This window comes from Rhagoletis pomonella, unplaced genomic scaffold (assembly GCF_013731165.1).
Source record: "Rhagoletis pomonella isolate Grant_MI unplaced genomic scaffold, Rhpom_1.0 Rhpom_scaffold_00003, whole genome shotgun sequence".
Classification (NCBI taxonomy): domain Eukaryota; kingdom Metazoa; phylum Arthropoda; class Insecta; order Diptera; family Tephritidae; genus Rhagoletis; species Rhagoletis pomonella.
The window spans coordinates 38,536,874-38,556,882 of NW_023458557.1; the positions used below are offsets into that span (position 1 = coordinate 38,536,874).

At 42.9% G+C, this 20,009-nt stretch overlaps 1 protein-coding gene and 1 long non-coding RNA gene across 2 annotated transcripts in view; one reads left to right on the plus strand and one right to left on the minus strand.

Moving 5' to 3' along the window:
- The window catches only part of LOC118735193 (zinc finger CCCH-type with G patch domain-containing protein), a 98,948-nt gene extending 80,564 nt beyond the window's left edge, over positions 1-18,384 (minus strand). The window contains exons 1-4 of the mRNA XM_036464838.1: positions 18,283-18,384; positions 17,957-18,223; positions 17,453-17,906; positions 17,215-17,378 (exon numbers count right to left, since the gene is read on the minus strand). Coding sequence (XP_036320731.1) covers positions 17,215-17,378; positions 17,453-17,906; positions 17,957-18,223; positions 18,283-18,315 — 918 coding nt within the window. The 5' untranslated portion in view covers positions 18,316-18,384. The remainder of the gene's footprint in view (positions 1-17,214; positions 17,379-17,452; positions 17,907-17,956; positions 18,224-18,282) is intronic.
- A 1,281-nt stretch (positions 18,385-19,665) lies between these two features.
- On the plus strand, positions 19,666-20,009 carry LOC118736571. Its single transcript, XR_004992722.1, has 3 exons — positions 19,666-19,750; positions 19,800-19,893; positions 19,950-20,009. It is a non-coding gene; the product is annotated as an uncharacterized LOC118736571 (long non-coding RNA).

Below are 20,009 nucleotides of genomic sequence, written 5' to 3' on the forward strand. Positions count from 1 at the left end.
CTTTCTATCCTTTTAATGTTGGCCATATGAAATTCCTCTTTGCCTTATACCGATCACTTTTGGACGAAAATAGCTTTTTGCGCAATTTACTGGTATTTTTTGGTTCGTTAATCTTTTAGGCACCTTTTTTGTTGAGAATTTTCAACGTTCATGTGGTACTAATATGATTTTCTATAAAATAAAGTACATTTTGTATCCATAACTGACGTTGGTCATAGGGACAGGACAACTACCAAACTACGGAAAACATGCCAATACCGTAGTGCTCTGCCCCCACACTTCCAGCTTGTCTCAAACTGCATCTCAGGCGGTTTTCTGTATTCTATTGACATATCCAATTTGAGGTTATTAGATAATACTAAGACACGATGGTTACAGATCTTGATGCTAGAAGTTACAGTTTAGTCGAACCCGATACTTGGTTCTATGAATTTGATGGTATGCTCACGAAAATGCAGTAAGAATTTATTTTGATATCCTCTTCTTTTTCTTATATTCATGTATGTATGTAGATGAATTTATGTCTAAGTCCGACAAAAATACGAATGATTAATCCTACCATTCAAGCCAAATTGCGCAAAAATTCTTCCAATACTTGAATGATCCTGAAACTGATGAAAAAATTTGGAAAAAGTACCTCTGCTGAAAAGAGCTTCATTGCATTATAACACACCGTTAACTTCATCTGCTCCAGTGGAACGGCTTTTTTCTTTCGTTGGAGTTGTAAACAACCCACGGCGTCATGGCCTATCTGACCTTACTTTCAAGAAATTAGTTTTGCTTAAAGCAAATATTGATTTTTATATATCAAAATGGTTCTGAGTTATAAATTTTCGTATTTATTTTGATTTGTTGTAATATTCTACACAAACTCATGATTGCAATGCTTTCATTAAAGGTTGATTTTGATTAACAGTATTACTTGGACTTAAACTCAATTTTACATACTTTCAAAATGTACACAAATAGTGTATATCAATTAAACCTGTAAGGTATCAGTAAATCACAATCAACATTTTCTTGACTACGACTGCATTAATTGTAATCATAATAGATTTAGGGTTACAATTAAAGTATTCGTACTCGTAGTTTTCATGATTACAATTACTGTAATTGCAATTTTAAAATTTCATGATTACGATTACAGTAATCTTAGTCCTTAAATTTTTAAGATTACAATTATTATAATCATAATGGTAACATATATGATTACAATTAAAGTAATCGTAATTGTATATAATTTAAGGATTACGATTAAGCAATCGTAGTTAAAATGTAATCGTAATCAAAAATTACCAACTCTGCTTCATATATAGTTGGTAACTAAAGTGTGCTTTAAAAAATAACTAAATGGCAAGTAACGAAAAGTGTGTAACTCTACTTTTCACAACTTTCAAAATTTTGATTTATCGCAAACAGATTTTGAAGCATTTCGTTTTAAAAACTTTTTAAGTATGTATTGTATTCTTCAAACAATTACGAACAATTTGATACCTTAGCAAGGGGTGTGCTTTCAGAATAAGCCAACATTTTAAGAGAAAATATTTTGCGACCTTGAGCGTAATTGTTATTCCAAAAACATCTTAATTGAAGCACATTTTGAAAATACGAAAATACGTCGAAACGATCTAAATCTTTTTGTAACTACTAGTATTTATAACGTTACATATTACCTGTAAAATGCTTATAAAAAATTTATCTAGTGTAAATACCATTGTGAAAAATACCTTTGAAAAAATATTCATTGAATTAAATGAATTCCTCCATCTATGTGCCATTTTAGTATTTTGAAGCGTTTTGGTCAATAACTCCTACACCTCATACAACTTTTTTTGCTGTTTTTGTCACAGTCTGTTTAAAGCTTTTTTATAGATATTGAGTGTAACCCTGTAGCAAATAAAATCAGGTGATCTCAGTTGTGAGCCATTTTTGCAAAACATCTGATTTTTTTTTTCTCTTGTAAGTATGCACAATGGTAAATACCCTGATTTACTGCTTTTAATGATGCTCCTCCTGGTAGTCAGAATATTTCGAGCGTTGTATCAAATCAACCTTTTTTCGACAAAGGTTCTGATAGTTGCTCTTACTTAATTGGAACCTTCTAAATTCAATGGCGGCCCCAGTTTTGCCCGATTGGCTTCCCTTTTCGAGATAGCGGTACTTGTAACTTTGCTTAAGGTTTAAATATTTTATAAAAAAATCTCCCTCAGTTTTGAAGATATTTTACTAACATTTTGCACACGATTGTATTTTAATAATACCTTCACTATCTTTTAAAATCATCGAAATCGGTTCAATATAACATCTAGCTCCCATACAACTGATTGTTCAGAGACGTTGTTTTGCGTTATAACTCCTTCAGTTAAGCAGGTAAAAATTTAGTATAGTTTCACTTTAACATATAGCACGCATACAATTTATTATTCAGATATGAAGTTAGAGTTATAGCGCAAAAACACATACATATCTGAGTAATCAGCAGCATTGGAGCTATCAGCCTCATTGCGTTAAGTCGTAAATAAGGCTAAATTATACTACTCGACAACCTCGGAATTGTCTACTGGCGTGCTGAAATAAGTAAACGACGAAAATCGTCAAAAACTGTGCAGTGCTGCCAAGTTTTTCCGTTTTAATACACTAGTCGAGTCGAAATTTTAGGCAATGACATGAAATTTTCGATACGATTCGACTCTCGAAAAACGACTTGCATTCGACACGACTCTCGCAATGATGCTGTATATCTTAAAGTGAGTGAACCTATTTCGATAATTTTAAGGAATAATTAAAGTAATATCAAAAAGCAGTTATGTGCAAAAATTTAGTAAAACAACTTCAAAACTCAGGGAGTTATTTACAAAATAGTTAAAATTTAATCAAACTTTCAAGTACCGTTTTCTCGAAAACCGGAGCCAACCTGCTAAAACGGGGGATCCCATTGAACTAAGAACGTCCTAATTAAGTGAGTTCAACTTTCAAAATCTTTGCTCCAAATTTACAACTTTCACAGTTTAATTTGAGCCCAGCTTATTCATTTTTGTTTCAGCGATCTAAATGTTTATTCTTCGTCTAACTTTTGAAGCACTTGATGAAAATAAATTACACTTATATTTATCGATTTATTAAGAGATTACGAATAGAATCATATATAAAACATAGGTGTGCCCACAAATAAAAAAATTTTACTTTTTGTTTTGAAAGTGTACCTGTTTTTAGATATGTTAGTGTTTGGCTTAGCTTCTCCTCCGATTTGTGGCGTGCGCCTTGATGTTGTCACACAAAGGGGAGGGACCTACATATTTACATTCCATTCCCACGACAGCCGGTTCTACGTACCGGAATGACTCGGGTTTTACCCGACCAAGGGCTGTTGTTTCGGCGATCTAACCCCGTTTAGGTCGGCGAAATATCTCAGAAGTTGTTGTAACAGCATACAAATTCCCCAAAGAGATTTTGGGGAGTGTTGCTGGAGTGACAGTCCTTGGCCAGATATAAATCTGGGTCGTTCCGGTTACGTAGACCCGACTGTCGTGGGAAGTGTGTAAAACTCCACCTCGGTCAAGTGCAATGCTTGCGAGGGGTGGAGTCACCTCAGAGTCTGCTCAGGACTACGGACACATCGGCAGTGGACCACGTCGTTTGTGGCCCCCTGTTGCTCAAACACAGCAGCCTCCACGGCTAACCCCAGTCCACCTGAGCAGTCCCACACAAACACCACAGCACAACAACATAACACAATAGACCACACCACAACCGCGACAGACCACAGAACACACACAACCGCACCACCACCCACACGCCGCCGCCAACAACTCTTGGTTCCTCCTACAATCTGCACGGTATGTCAGACCAGGATATTCCGTAATGTGACATCAGTCAAGGGCAACACCTGCCTTGGCTGGTGCCACTTTGGGGCATGTTCAGGTCTGCGCACCACGCAAGACTGGACGAGGAACTTCGAGGGCCCGTGTTGCGCTGCACGGTCGCAAACCTCAACCGCGACGCCACCCTCCACCACCACAGGGCGGCAACCACATCAGCAGCGCACACAGCCAATGGCGACACGACCACACACATCTCTCACACCCCGCATCACCAGACGTCTCCCGAACCACATGAAGCTCCTTCAATTTAACTGCAACGGGCTTCAGAGCAAGATCGAGGAGATAACCGCCTTTATGGGTAGGCATGGTATACTGATAGCTGCGGTCCAAGATGCACAGCAATTCAACATTGGCTTAGCGTTCATCACGCACCACACCGTGCAGTATCGTCTTATCGAAGCAGAATGTCAGGGCATTGCTATCCGGTCAGGCGATGTTGAGCTCGAAATATTCAACGTTTATATTAGGCATGTTGCGAATGTGGAATTTTAGACATTCGCGGTAACAGTAATATTTAATGTTTATTTTATTTAGTACTTTAATTTAAAAATTGGAATATTATATTTAATAAAAAGTAATGGGAATTGCATCGAAACTAAAAATGTCAGATGTATCCTCCTAACTTTCATCTTAACTTGAAGTATCTAGGATAATGGCAAGATCGTTGTTTAAACACCGCTTACAAGATAAACCAGATGTGTCATGTTTTTCCAAAAATTTTTAAAAAGAATTCTTCATTCTCATTCCTTTGGCTAGGAATGAAAATCTTGAACAAAATTCTGTTTTCAATGTCGTGGCGCCAGCCTAATCGGATCATAATATTGTTATTTTTGTATAAGCATTTGAATTATTAGAATCACGTATGATGAGGGTCTCAAATAGTTACGTAGTTCTTACCTAATTAAAGGTCAGACCTATAGCTTTTTAATTATTTGAGCATAGATTCTTTATATAGCCAAACGTTGGCCATTTCTGCTGGAAATCCCTATTAAAGGAGCTTACTCTTTGATTTTAAACACATAGCAAAGTAGGAAGACGTAGGGGGAGAGTTTTACCACAGAAGTTTTTAGCCAAGGATCCAGTGTATATCCTTATGAAAAAGATATTGCCCAACATGTAAACAAAATTACTGTTTTTGAAATTTTTGCTACAAATAAATTCCCCAAAGAGCCCCATTTAAAATGGTTGAAACGAATATAAGGGACATCAAAAGCAAATCACGAAAATTTGGTTTAAAATTACAGTGCACACTTTCTTTTTATACACTTTGTTTTTTCATGTAGTAGCTGTTTTAAGATTGGTCCAAAAAAATCATAATGAAGTAAGAAACCAATTCAGGTATTTAAAGCACAGAAAAAAAAGAGTATTATTAAAAGGACAATGTTCTCTTTGACGTACGTCAGAGGTCAAGTAGAAGTTGGAACATGTATGGCTGCCCATTGATATCTCGATTATATAGCTTAAGAAATAATATGTTTAGAGACACTTTTATCAAAGTTGATAAATATGACATTTGACCAGTTTTGTTACACAAATATTCCCATGTGCGGCGCCCGGGTAGCACGACCACAGGCAAAAAATATTGGCTACAATTTGTCATTTTGGTTGCCAGATATCCGTTTTATCGGTGCACTTGCACAACATTCGCATTCGCAAAAGCTCCGCATGGATTATTGCGGATGCGAAAGCGAATGCGAATATCCAAATTAATGCGGAAGCTCCGTAGTTGCGAATGCGAATGCGAATATTCGCAACAACCCTGGTTTATATACCCCCTGTCACCTGCTGCCCGGCAGGATATCACCCTGACATAGGTGCGCTCATCAGAGGTGAAAACCGAATGGTAGCAGGTGACTTTAATGCGCACCACGATCTTTGCCACTCAAGCCTGTCAAACGATCGTAGGGGAACAGTTCTGGCTGAGCAGATAGACGATTCGACATTCTGCACAATGAACGACGACGCACCCACCAGGATTATGGGCAGCTGCTGCAGCTCGCTAGACATAACAATAGTCAGCGCTGGTCTGATAAACAGCATATGATGGCGACCTATGCTGACCTTGGCATCAGACCATCTGCCCATAGTCATCTCGATCAATAACCCAACCGACTTTGCTACCGCGGAGCATCGAACCTATATCAACTTCTCCAAAGCTGGTGAACGTAAGTTCCGCAGGGCTGTCACCGCTGCTGCAGCTCGCTTCGTACCGGCAGGATGCATCACTGACCCACGTCCAAATTTCACTGCCGAAGCGGCTGTTCTAGCCGATGAGCGTGACAGCCTTCGTCAGGCCGATCCCGGAGATCCCCGTATCAGGGATCTCAACGCGGAGATTCGGCAACTAGTGAACGAACATAAGCGGAAAGTGGGAAGAACATCTGAAGACCTGTAACTTCACCTCTGGTGTGAGTAAGCTTTGGTCAACCGTGAGGTCACTGTCCAACCCGACGAAGCACGACGACAGTCGAAATTTGTTTCGGCGACCATGCCTCGTCGGACCCGGAGCGATGCGCGAGCTATTTTAGCCGGCAGTTCATACTGCATCCTCCGGTGGACAAAACCAAGCGTCGAGTGGCCAGAAGACTGCACAAACTGCCAACAAATTGTGCCCCCCCTTGCTTTCACCTGCGGTGAAGTTCAGGTGGTCATAGGGAAGGCGAAAGCCTCCAAAGCCATGGGTCCCGACGGAATATGCATGCTGATGCTGAAATATTTGGGTCCTGCTGGAGTAGCGTACCTAACGGAGGTCCTCAATTTGTCTATGGCCACTCTCATCATCCCAGACATCTGGAAGGTGGGGAGAGTGGTCCCACTGCTCAAACCGGGGAAACCCGCCAACAAAGGAGATTCGTATCGACCGATAACACTCCTTTCCCCGGTAGCGAAGACAATTGAGACCCTGCTGCTCCCGTATTTCACGAACCACCTGACCCCAGCGAAGCATCAGTATGGTTTCCGTAAAGTGCACAGTACAACAACAGCACTTAAAGCCATAAACACTCAGATAACTCGTGGCCATAACCGTAACCGTCCCTGTGAGAGAACGATTCTAGTAGCGTTGGACCTGTCAAAGGCTTTTGACACTGTCAGCCATTCCACGCTACTAGAAGATATAGAGGCTTCCTCTCTCCCACAGAGGCTCAAACGGTGGTCGGCAAATTATATGAGTGGTCAACACTCGTCGGTAATGTTTAGAGACAAATCGAGCAAACTTAGAAAAATAAAACAGGGTGTTCCACAGGGTGGTGTCCTTTCCCCGCTACTGTTCAACTTTTATATTTCAAAGCTCCCTCAACCACCAGAGGGAGTCTCGATTGTCTCCTACGCCGACGATTGCTCGATCATGGCGACTGCGAATGGAATTGATGACCTGTGTTCGAAAGTAAACGGATATCTCTCCGATGTTGTTGTTGTTGTTGTAGCGGCTACAACAACCCCGCCCAGGACGGTTGGTATCTCAGTCGTTGTCGTCAAGTTCCACTAACGGCAGCCCTAGGAAGCGTGCCGCTTCTGTAGGGTTGGTCCACAGGGAAAAAGGCCGTTAGGGTTGTCGGGTTTTCCGGCCATGCGAAGAGATGTTTCGAGTCATGTGGAGTCTCACCGCATGACGGACTCTCATTTGGCACATCCTCGTGCAGTCTACTCAGGTAGGAGTTTAACCTGCTGCAGTAGCCAGAGCGAAGTTGGGCTATTGTCGTTCGTGTCTCCCGAGGCAGATGAAGCTCCGTCTCGTCTATGTCCGGGGGCGGTATGGCTAGAACGGCATTCACAGGTCTAGAGTCTACATAACTCGAGACTGACTCCCTTTGAATGCCGTTCAGGGCCAGTCGGTAAGCTGACGGGTCCAGAAGTTGCTTGATGAACCTCTGGACTTCGTCCGTCAGTTCATATAGATGCCTCCTGACGGTCCTAGGCGAGGGCTCCTCTGCAAGCAGCTGTCTGTTTGGGTGGCCACTTCTGTGGCTCCCGATCAGGAACTGCTTGCAGAGCATTATATTGTGCTCCTTTACGGGGAGCATTTGCGCCTCGCCGTGGAGATGATGTTCGGGCGACATCAGGAGGCATCCTGTCGCTGTCCTGAGTGCGGTGTTCTGTACAGTCTGTAGCTTCGTCCACTGCGTCCTACTAGTCCCCGGCGACCACACTGGCGCTGCGTAGTTTAAAACCGGTCGGCCTATTGCCTTCTATGTTGCCAGCAACGTTTCTTTGTCTTTGCCCCAAGTACTGCCGGCTAGCGACTTGAGGACCTTGTTGCGGCTCTGTACTTTATTGACAATAGCGGTTGCGTGCGCAGAGAAGGAGAGCAGGCTGTCGAATGTTTGTCGATTATTTTGGAGTTATTCACCGTCGGAATTGGTGTGTCATCGACGTGAATTCCCAGCGGTAGCCTGACCTCCTTCGTCCAGATTGTGAACAGGGTCGCAGAGGATTTCGTAGGGGAGAGGGCTAGACACTTTGCAGTGAAGAAGCGAGAAAGTACGGAGAGATACCCGTTTACTTTCGAACACAGGTCATCAATTCCATTCCCAGTCGCCATGATCGAGCAATCGTCGGCGTAAGAGACAATCGAGACTCCCTCTGGTGGTTGAGGGAGCTTTGAAATGTAAAAGTTAAACAGTAGCGGGCAAACGACACCACCCTGTGGAACCCCCTGTTTTATTTTTCTGAATTTACTCGTTTTGTCTCTAAACATTACCGACGAGTGTCGACCACTCAGATAATTTGCCGACCACCGTTTGAGCCTCTGTGGGAGAGAGGAGGCATCTATATCTTCTAGTAGCGTGGAATGGCAGACGGTGTCAAACGCCTTTGACAAGTCCAACGCTACTAGAATCGTTCTCTCACAGGGACGGTGTCGGTTAATGCCACGAGTTATCTGAGTGTTTAAGGCGTTAAGTGCTGTTGTTGTACTGTGCACTTTACGGAAAGCATGCTGATGCTTCGCTGGGGTCAAGTGGTCTGTGAAATACGGGAGTAGCAAGGCCTCGAGTGTCTTCGCTACCGGGGAAAGGAGTGTTATCGGACGATAAGAATCTCCTTTGTTGGCAGGTTTCCCAGGTTTGAGCAGTGGGACCACTCTCCCTACCTTCCAGATGTCTGGGATGATGAGAGTGGCCATAGACAATTTGAGGACTTCCGTTAGGTACGCTACCCCCGCAGGACCCAAATTTTTCAGCATCAGCATGCATATTCCGTCGGGACCCATGGCTTTGGAGGCTTTCGCCTTCCCGATGGCCACCTGAACTTCACCGCAAGTGAAAGCAAGGGGGGCACAGGTTGTTGGCAGTTTGTGCAGCTTTCTGGTCACTCGACGCTTGGCTTTGTCCACCGGAGGATGCAGTATGAACTGCCGGCTAAAATAGCTCGCGCATCGCTCCGGGTCCGACGAAGCATGGTAGCCGAATGAAATTTCGACTCTGTCGTCGTGCTTCCTCGGATTGGACTGTGACCTCACGGTTGACCAAAGCTTGCTCACACCAGAGGTGAAGTCACAGGTCTTCCAGATGCTCCTCCCTCTTCTTCCGCTTATGTACGTTTACTAGTTGCCGAATCTCCGCGTTGAGATCCCTGATACGGGGATCTTCGCGATCGGCCTGACGAAGGCTATCACGCTCATCGGCTAGAACATTCGCTTCGGCGGGGAAGTTCGGAGGTGGGTCCGTTATACATCTTGCCGGTATGAAGCGAGCTGCAGCAGCAGTGACAGCCCTGCGGAACTTACGTTCACCGAGATGGACGTCGGTTGGTGTGGGAAGCGCTGTGAAGGTGTTTTCGGTAAACTCCGCGTAACCTTTCCAATCAGCTTTGGAAAAGTTGATGTAGGTCCGGTGTTTTGCGGAGGCAGAGTCGGCTGGTTTATCTATCGAGATGACTATGGGTAGGTGGTCTGATGCTAAAGTCAGCATAAGTTGTTGTTGTTGTTGTTGTTGTAGCGGCTACAACAACCCCGCCCAGGACGGTTGGTATCTCAGTCGTTGTCGTCAAGTTCCACTAATGGCAACCCTAGGAATCGTGCAGCTTCTGTGGGGTTTGTCCACAGGGACAAGGCCGTTAGGGGTTGTCGGGTTTTTCGGGCATGCGAAGAGATGTTTCGAGTCATGTGGGGTCTCTCCGCATGCCGGACACTCATTCGGCACATCCTCATTCAACCTACTCAAGTAGGAGTTCAACCTGCTGCAGTAGCCGGAGCGAAGTTGTGCGAGTGTTGTGCGTGTCTCCCGAGGCAGATGAAGCTCCGTCTCGTCTATGTCCGGGGGTGCTATGCCTAGAACGGCATTCACAGGTCTAGAGTCTACATAACTCGAGGCTGAGTCCCTGTGAATGCCGTTCAGGGCCTGTCTGTAAGCTGTCGGGTCCAGAGGTTGCTTAATGAACCTCTGGACTTCGTCCGTCAGTTCATATAGATGCCTCCTGACGTGCCTAGGCGAGGGCTCCTCTGCAAGCAGCTGTCTGCTTGGGTGGCCACTTCTGTGGCTCCCGATCAGGAACTGCTTGCAGAGCATTATATTATGCTCCTTTACAGGGAGCATTTGCGCCTCGCCGTGCAGGTGGTGTTCAGGCGACATCAAGAGGCATCCTGTCGCTGTCCTGAGTGCGGTGTTCTGTACAGTCTGTAGCTTCGTCCACTGCGTCCTACTAGTCCCTGGCGACCACACTGGCGCTGCGTAGTTCAAAACCGGGCGGCCTATTGCCTTGTATGTTGCCAGCAACGTTTCTTTGTCTTTGCCCCAAGTACTGCCGGCTAGCGACTTGAGGACCTTGTTGCGGCTCTGTACTTTATTGACAATAGCGGTTGAGTGAGCAGAGAAGGAGAGCAGGCTGTCGAATGTTACTCCGAGTATTTTGGGGTTATTCACCGTCGGAATTGGTGTGTCATCGACGTGAATCCCCAGCGGTAGCCTGACCTCCTTCGTCCAGGTTGTGAACAGGGTCGCGGAGGATTTCGTAGGGGAGAGCGCTAGACACTTTGCAGTGAAGAAGCGAGAAAGTTCGGAGAGATAGCCGTTTACTTTCGAACACAGGTCATCAATTCCATTCCTAGTCGCCATGATCGAGCAATCGTCGGCATAAGAGACAATCGAGACTCCCTCTGGTGGTTGAGGGAGCTTTGAAATGTAAAAGTTAAACAGTAGCGGGGAAAGGACACCACCCTGAGGAACCCCTGTTTTATTTTTCGCTGCTTACTCGTTTTGTCTCTAAACATTACCGACGAATGTCGACCACTCAGATAATTTGCTAGTAGCGTGGAATGGCAGACGGTGTCAAACGCCTTTGACAAGTTCAACGCTACTAGAATCGTTCTCTCACAGGCACGGTTACGGTTAAGGCCACGAGTTATCTGAGTGTTTATGGCGTTAAGTGCTGTTGTTGTACTGTGCACTTTACGGAAACCATGCTGATGCTTCGCTGGGGTCAGGTGGTTTGTGAAGTACGGGAGTAGCAAGGCCTCGAGTGTCTTCGCTACCGGGGAAAGGAGTGTAATCGGACGATACGAATCTCCTTTGTTGGCAGGTTTCCCCGGTTTGAGCAGTGGGACCACTCTCCCCACCTTCCAGATGTCTGGGATGATGAGAGTGGCCATTGACAAGTTGAGGACCTCCGTTAGGTACGCTACCCCCGCAGAACCCAAATTTTTCAACATCAGCATGCATATTCCGTCGGGACCCATGGCTTTGGAGGCTTTCGCCTTCCCGATGGCCACCTGAACTTCACCGCAAGTGAAAGCAAGGGGGGCACAAGTTGTTGGCAGTTTGTGCAGCCTTCTGGTCACTCGACGCTTGGCTTTGTCCACCGTAGGATGCAGTATGAACTGCCGGCTAAAATAGCTCGCGCATCGCTCCAGGTCCGACGAGGCATAGTCACCGAAGGAAATTTCGACTCTGTCGTCGTGCTTCGTCGGATTAGACAATGACCTCACGGTTGACCAAAGCTTGCTCACACCAGAGGTGAAATTACAATTCTTCAGATGCTCCTCCCACTTCTTCCGCTTATGTACGTTTACAAGTTGCCGAATCTCCGCGTTGAGATCCCTGATACGGGGATCTCCGGGATCGGCCCGACGAAGGCTATCACGCTCATCGGCTAGAATAGCCGCTTCGGCAGGGAAGTTTGGACGTGGGTCCGATATACATCCTGCCGGTATGAAGCGAGCTGCAGCAGCAGTGATAGCCCTGCGGAACTTACGTTCACCAAGATGGACGTCGGTTGGTGTGGGGAGCGCTGCGAATGTGTTTTCGGTAAACTCCGCGTAACCTTTCCAATCAGCTTTAGAAAAGTTGATATAGGTCCGGTGTTTGGCGGAGGCAAAGTCGGTTGGTTGATCTATCGAGATGACTATGGGTAGATGGTCTGATACTAGAGTCAGCATAGGTCGCCACGTTATGCTGTTTATCAGACCAGCGCTGACTATTGTGATGTCTGGCAAGCTACTGCAGTTACCCATAATCCTGGTGGGTGCGTCGTCGTTCATTGTGCAGAATGTCGAATCGTCTATCTGCTCAGCCAAGTCAGCATAGGTCGCCATGTTATGCTGTTTATCAGACCAGCGCTGACTATGGTGATGTCTGGCGAGCTACTGCAGTTACTCATAATCCTGGTGGGTGCGTCGTCGTTCATTGTGCAGAATGTCGAATCTGCTCAGCCAGAACTGTTCCCCTACGATCGTTTGACAGGCTTGAGTGGCAAAGATCGTGGTGCGCATTAAAGTCACCTGCTACCATTCGGTTTTCAGGTATGACAGGGGGTATGTATATGTTAAATATTTCGAGCTCAACATCGCCTGACCGGATAGCAATGCCCTGACATTCTAGGGTGGTATCCCTGCGGTCGATGTCTGCTTCGATAAGACGATACTGCACGGTGTGGTGCGTGATGAACGCTAAGCCCCCACCATTATCTCGCTCGCGATCTCGACGGTGCACGTTGTACCCGGCACAATTCAACAAAGTTGAATTGCTGTGCAACTTCGTCTCTTGGACGCAGCTATCAATATACCATGCTCTGTAGCCCGTTGCAGTTAAATTGAAGGAGCTTCATGTGGTTTGGGAGACGTGTCGTGATGTGGGGTGTTAGGGATGTGTGTGTTCTTACCGTTGGCTGTGTGCGCTGCTGTGATGGTTGCCGCCGTGGTGGTGGCGGGAGGCGTCGCAGTTGAGGTCTGCGACCGAGCAGCGCAACACGGGCCCTCGAAGTTCCCAGTCCAATCTCGCGTGGTACGCAGACCTGAGCATGCCCTAAAGTGGCACCAGCCAAGGCAGGTGTTGCACTTGACTGATGTCACATTACGGAATATCCTGGTCTGACATACCGTGCAGATTGTAGGGGGAACCAGGAGTTGTTGGCGGCGACGTGTGGGTAGTGGTGCGGTTGTGTGTGTTATGTGGTCTGTCGTGGCTGTGGTATGGTATGTGGTGTTATTATGTTGTTGTGCTGTGGTGACTGTGTGAGGCTGCTCGGGTGGACTGAGGTTAGCCGTGGAGGCTGCTCTGTTTGAGCAACAGTGGGCCACGTACGACGTGGTCCACTGTCGATGTGTCCGTAGTCCTGAGCAGACTCTAAGGTGACTCCACCCCTCGCAGGCATTACACTTGACTGAGGTGGAGTTGTAGTGTAGTCGTCTCTGGCATACACAGCAGGTGTAGATTTCTGGCCCTGGGTTTAACTCGATGCCAGCCCTGAGTAGAAGAATACGTAGTGAATGTAGCCCTATGGACGAGCAACTTCTGAGATACTTCGCCGACCTAAACGGGGTTAGATCGCCGAAACAACAGCCCTTGGTCGGGTAAAACCCCGAGTCATTCTGCTGTCGTGGGAATATCTCTCCGATCTTTCTCGCTTCTTCACTGCAAAATGTCTAGCCCTCTCCCCTATGAAATCCTCTGCGACCATATTGACCACCTGGACGAAGGAGGTCAGGCTACCGCTGGGAATTCACGATGGCTGAGTGGAAGATCGACCTATCTGGGCAGCCTGTTCGAAAACGCCCTATCTCAAAAAACTTTTCAAGAACGCCATACTTCAGAATGTTATTGAAAAACAATCTATTTCAGAATTTTATTGAAAAACACTATCTCAGAATTTTGTTGAAGAACGCACTATCTCAGTACTCGGTTCAAAAACGCCCTATCTCAAACGAAAACACATTGAAAATAAGCTGAGATAGGACGTTTTTGGTTCGGCAGCTGAGATAGGGCGTTATTCAACCCAATTCTCAGGTAGGATGTTTTCCAATCAAATTCTGAAGTAGGGCGTTCTTGAAAAGTTTTCTGAGATAAAGCGTTGTTGAAAAATTTTCTGAGATAGGACGTTTTCGAACTGGCTGCCGAGATAGGTCGATCTTCCACTCAGCCATCGAAATACACTCGGAGGTTTGCCATTGCCTACCGAGGGGAGACCGCTGTTAAGAAAAACCTTTTTTTCTATATTTTGTTTTGCGATGTTGCTTTGACCACGGCTTGAACCCAGGCCCTGCGGAGTGGTAGCGCACTGCTAACCACTACACCACAGCGACCGCTCGCTGATCTAAATATGCCCTAGAAATATGTATGCAGTTTTGCTGTTTCATTCCCATCAAACAAGAAACCCAACAAGTACACATAAAGGATGCATATAAAAAGGTTAAAAAAGTAGATTCTCGATATTTCCTGAATATTTAAGTTTCATATACTAAAAATATTGGTTTGTTTATACACTACGGCTTAAGCAAAGTAATAGTGCTTAATTGAGCTGTTCAAAATAATAGTAGTGGTTACCTTCACAAAGTTAAAACTAAAGATATAGCCAATGTTTTGTACTATTTGTTGTTTATTTGCGTCTGATATCTCGTACGAAATCTTTTTCAGTTTAATTTGGATCAATTTTGATGTTACAGAGGGCCGCTAACATCCTGATAGCGTCTAATACGGACTTAAGCCCATTTTACTTTCAGAATTGGTTTTAACCTTTCCTCACAGACTTTCTATCCTTTTAATGTTGGCCATATGAAATTCCTCTTTGCCTTATACCGATCACTTTTGGACGAAAATAGCTTTTTGCGCAATTTACTGGTATTTTTTGGTTCGTTAATCTTTTAGGCACCTTTTTTGTTGAGAACTTTCAACGTTCATGTGGTACTAATATGATTTCCTGTAAAATAAAGTACATTTGGTATCCATAAGGACAAATACCAAACTACGGAAAACATGCCAATATCGTAGTGATCTGCCCCCACACTTCCAACTTGTCTCAAACTGCATCTTAAGCGGTTTTCTGTATTCTATTGACGACCAATGGATAGTCTGGAAGAAGACATATCCAATTTGAGGTTATTAGATAAGACTAACACGATACCCTTAGGTGTGAGGTTTTTTGTACATTTGGTCTGGATTTGGGTACTCTTTATGAATTTGTACAACGATTTTGGGTTGCTGTGCCCAAACGCGTGAATCGAATCAAAAAACTTTTACACACACTTGAAGACAACAGTTCACGCTTCATTAGATTACAAATATTTAATTTACTAAATCTGTGCACTAATTTAACAATAATGTCGGTTGGAAATATGGTATTTATTGCAAATTTTTGTTATAAATTTGTATATACATTTTTATATACAAGATATTTTTATAAAACACCGAGTAACCAAAATAGACATCACTGGGGCGGCTGCCCCAGGTTTACCACACAGAAAGGGAATTCTAGTTACTTCATCCTTTCCCAAGGTTACATCACTGGGCCGGTAGCCCCAGTTATGTCACACAGAAAGGAGAATTCTACGTAGTAAGGGTTATAATCTCTAAGCGCGGCCGAAGGCCGCCTACGCAGAAAGGTGTTCTCTGCAAAAGGTGTTCAGCCCCACTTCTTCGGACGCAAGTTTAACTTTGTTTTTTCTTTGCAAAAAAATCTAAAATTCCCGTATTTTCAAACAGCTCCCAAGGGGTCTTTAGGGGGGGGAGGAGGTGAGGGGTGACTTTTCATAAAGCGGCGTTCAACCTCCTTTGTTTAGTGGGGTTTGGGTAGCCACGCCCTCTCCCCCTCCTCCCCCACCCCTAAATCGTTGTACAAATAGCTAAAGATTTCCCCTGGATTTCTTGGAATTATTACCACTTCTCGTTTATCGAAAAAGAGATGCGTTTATTTTCCTAATTGCAAAAGGGGGTACCATATTTGTAGTAATTTTACACCGAATAATAGTCAAATAACTTAAAAACTATGAAGATATTTTTATTTCTTTAAAATGTTAGAGCTTCTCAACTTAAGCACTACTATTTTTTGAACAGCTGGTTTTTTATGCATATAGGGAAATGCATCATAAAATGGCCAAATTAAAAAAAATATTGGGATCCTTTTTACTTCCCTGTTTTTTATATTATAACTTAAAACATTTTATCACAACTCTTCAAGTTGTAAAGCAGAACATGTCAAAAAATAGCTTTTATCATTTCGCGCCGTCGCATTATTATTTGCAAGGCGAATTTATATAAGGTGGTGTTACTAGCTCAGCTGATTTTGTGGATGTGTTTCGCCGCACGGCTTCCGATATCAAATTGAAAAATTTTGTTTGAATTTCTACACATACTCTTACAGATTTTGACAGTTTATGCCGCCAAAGCAAAAACAAAATACATGTAAATTTTTGTTTTTGTACTCCTGCTATCACCATATATTAATTCGCCTTGATTATTTATTTGTTCATTACTTATCAGAAAAACACACCAAGGAATTTTGACCAGTTCTACTATGCAAATGTGATTGAAGGTTGAAATGAAAAAATAACCCCCCCCCCCTTCCTTGTATCCGCCACTTGTTGCGGGACACAACTGAATTCAAGTCTTAAAACATATTCCATTCAACTTATACCATGTTCTGACCGACATCGAAAACATGTTTTCGTTGCTGAAACTGGTTTTCGACCTAAAACTTGTGTTTTCGTCAATGTAAAATCTGTCAAACGAAAACAAGTTTTCGCTGAAAAGCACTTGAAAACTCACGTTCCACTCATTCCAATCGGTTTCTGCACTAGTTTTTTTCGATTATTTATCGAAGTGGAAGTCATATTTTACTTCTTTAATACGCCATTTCGGATTTAATGTTAATTGGCTGACCAAAATAAAATAAGCATGGAAGTAAAAGGTTGTTAATGAAAAGAAATTGAAGGAAAAGTATTTTGGTTTTGTATTTGTGCAGCAAAACTGTAAACAAAGGATGTAAGAAATGTCAACGAAAACACCAACAGTCGGTGTGAACAGCCCACAATCCCAAAACTCGTTTTCAAGGTGTTTTCGTTGGCGGTCAGAACATTGTATAAGCTTAGTTGTGAACCTTAATAGGCGCCTAAAACAGATTAACTTACCCGCGTATGCTTTTCCCACTCTCCTAGGGGCTCTGCAGTCTTAAATTCAAATAAGCTCTGCTCCGTTAATTGTGTTCGCTTAGAAATTTTCATATATTCACTACCTTCCGAGTTTATTACTTCGTCATCAGAACCACTCGAGCTTCCGCTAGATAGATCATCATCTGCATATATTTTCATAGGGAAAGATAATTTTTAATTTGTTACATTTTATATAGCTTTAAGGCACTTTACGAACCATGGAATATTGGGAGTAAATCTTCAAACGAAAAGTCACGTTCCCGTTTATTTTCATCTTTTCTATCGAGTCGAACACGACATATCTTTTCTATAAAATTAGCGCAAAGAACTCGACCTCGATGCCAAAGGCGGTCAGGTAATTTCGCAAGTACAACGCAATTACGTGCAAGGCGAGTAAAATCTGGTTCAGTGTAGTTTCCTAACTGATCTACATCTACAAGCTCGCCGTGGGAGTAGTGGCAATGCATATCATCGAATCGACACTCCCCTTCGAGGAAAAACAAGCAAGGCAACATCTCGCGATGAGTTGGATTGGTGAAGAGTATACGCAAGCGAGCCGTATGGGCAGTAACCTCAATTGAACATACTATCGCGTTATGGTAACTTGTTGCGCCCCAGGAATGTTGGTGGGGTGCAGAACACTTTTGGCCGATAATGTTTTCTAGTTCGAACTTGTGGATTTTAATGATTAACTAGTTACATTCAGTAATTCTAGGTTTACCTCGAGTTCTGGAAATTTTTTCACATCTTCACTACAGTCTTGCGTGATCTTGCCGGCTGTATCATCATTACTCAATTGTGCTATTTCGCTGTTAAATTTCTCCAATTCTTCATTGAGAACACATCTATCTTCATTCTGTAACGCTTCCTTTTCATGCGTTTCCTTCGTTAATTCAATAAGTTCTAAAAGATCTGTCTTAAGACTGGCTAATGCAATCCGCTCTTCCTCGTTTTTGGTGTTCTGTAAGCATTGCTCTACACTTTGAAGCTGGAAGTGGTTGAAAGTATTTACTGTGAATTTTCATTAGGAATTTTATTATAAATTACCTGGGAATCGTATTCGTCTATATTTACAGCCATTTTCTTTAAACGCTTAGCTGCTCAGTATATCCAGTAAAAAAACTGTGGTGAAGTCCTTTATGGGGATAAAATTTCCAGAGGTGAAATTTTAGGTAGCACACAATTCTTACACGCATGGTTGCTTTTCAGCACTCATGAAAGAAACTTGAGAAATATTTGAAAAAAAAGTTTATATAGTACATTAATTTTGAAAGAAATACCATATAATGTATGTACTATGGTTAATAATATCAAAAAATGTATTAGAACCACCGTTTAATGTTATATTTGATACAAATTAATATTGCTGCCCCGAACGCTCTGCGCGTTGCCACTGAATAATAGATTACTTAAAATTACATCCCTGGTCCTTGTTCTTTCTGTATCGCATCGTGGTGACTTCACATTTCTCAGAAATTTGACAACAAAACAAAACAAAGCGAGTATTTTATTTGCTAATTTTTGCGATTTCTATTGGAGGTGCAAAACTATCGATAGTTTTCGATATTATTTTCATAACTATCGATATATCGTCGATAGTATCGTATTTATATGGTTTTGGCTCAATTTTCGTATGAAGATTTCCCTAAGAATATATTTCGAAACTACGTTTGGATATTCTTGTAAACTACTGTACACTTTTTGTAATTGTTTAACCGTTAAGTTAGAAGTAAAGTTATTGAAAATTTGAAATGAATTGAAATGGAAAAAAAATTGGGCATACTGAAATTTTATATTTGTGGTTTTAGATATCCTCCGTCATATATAAGGCATTCATCAAGTAAATTTCAATTTTAGATGAAGAAACCATTTTTTATCTGAGAAGTAATGGTTTTTATTTACCTTTTCATAAATAGTAAATAGTGGTGGTAGATAATATTGAAAGTTTTGGTATAAATTACCTTGAATCAGTTTTTTAGCGGTATTTTAAAAGATGCAAGGTTTTCCGTCATTTTCGAAATTTGACATTACTCTTAGCAACCAAATTTTTAGTTCAACTTGGATGTTTAAGAGAAATGAAAAGAAAAGAAGAAATAAAACTAAAATAAATACTGAATCACATGTCTGTCGGACTATCGATAGGACCAAAAAACAATCGATAGTAGGGAAAAATAAAAAACATCGATAGTGCCATCGATAGTTTTGCACCTCTAATTTCTATTGTTTAATGTAAAGCTCGTCGGCGATTTCAAGCATCCGTTGTTGGTTACCCCAGCAACAAGTACATGTGTGAGTGTCGGGTTGAATGTCGGGTGCTTGAAGCTTGCCCGGCGACACTCAAGGTATTGGTCCAATGCACGCTTGCTTTGCTTGCTTTGCTTACTTTAGTTTGCTTTGCTTTACTTTGAAGGCTTTTATGGCCTAATGGTAGCTTTGAACGCTGTCATAGTAGTCAGCTGATTTTCAATGCGCGCAAATATACCCGCCATTCTTTGTTGTGCCAGCAAGTATAATTGTGAATTTTAGTTAAAATATATTGTTACTAAGAACATTATTTTTTACAGATACCTTGCTTTTTTATCGTTCCGGTTTTGGTGAAGCTGCATTTGGCTGCGCCACTCACCACCCGTGTTTATAAGACGTAATATTCAATTGGAGGTAAAAGAGTTTATATTAAACAATTATTTGTTGCTAACAACATTATTTTTTTTCAGATACCTTGCTTTTTATCGTTCCGGCCACCAGATTCGTTGGTTTTCATAAAGTTTCATTTG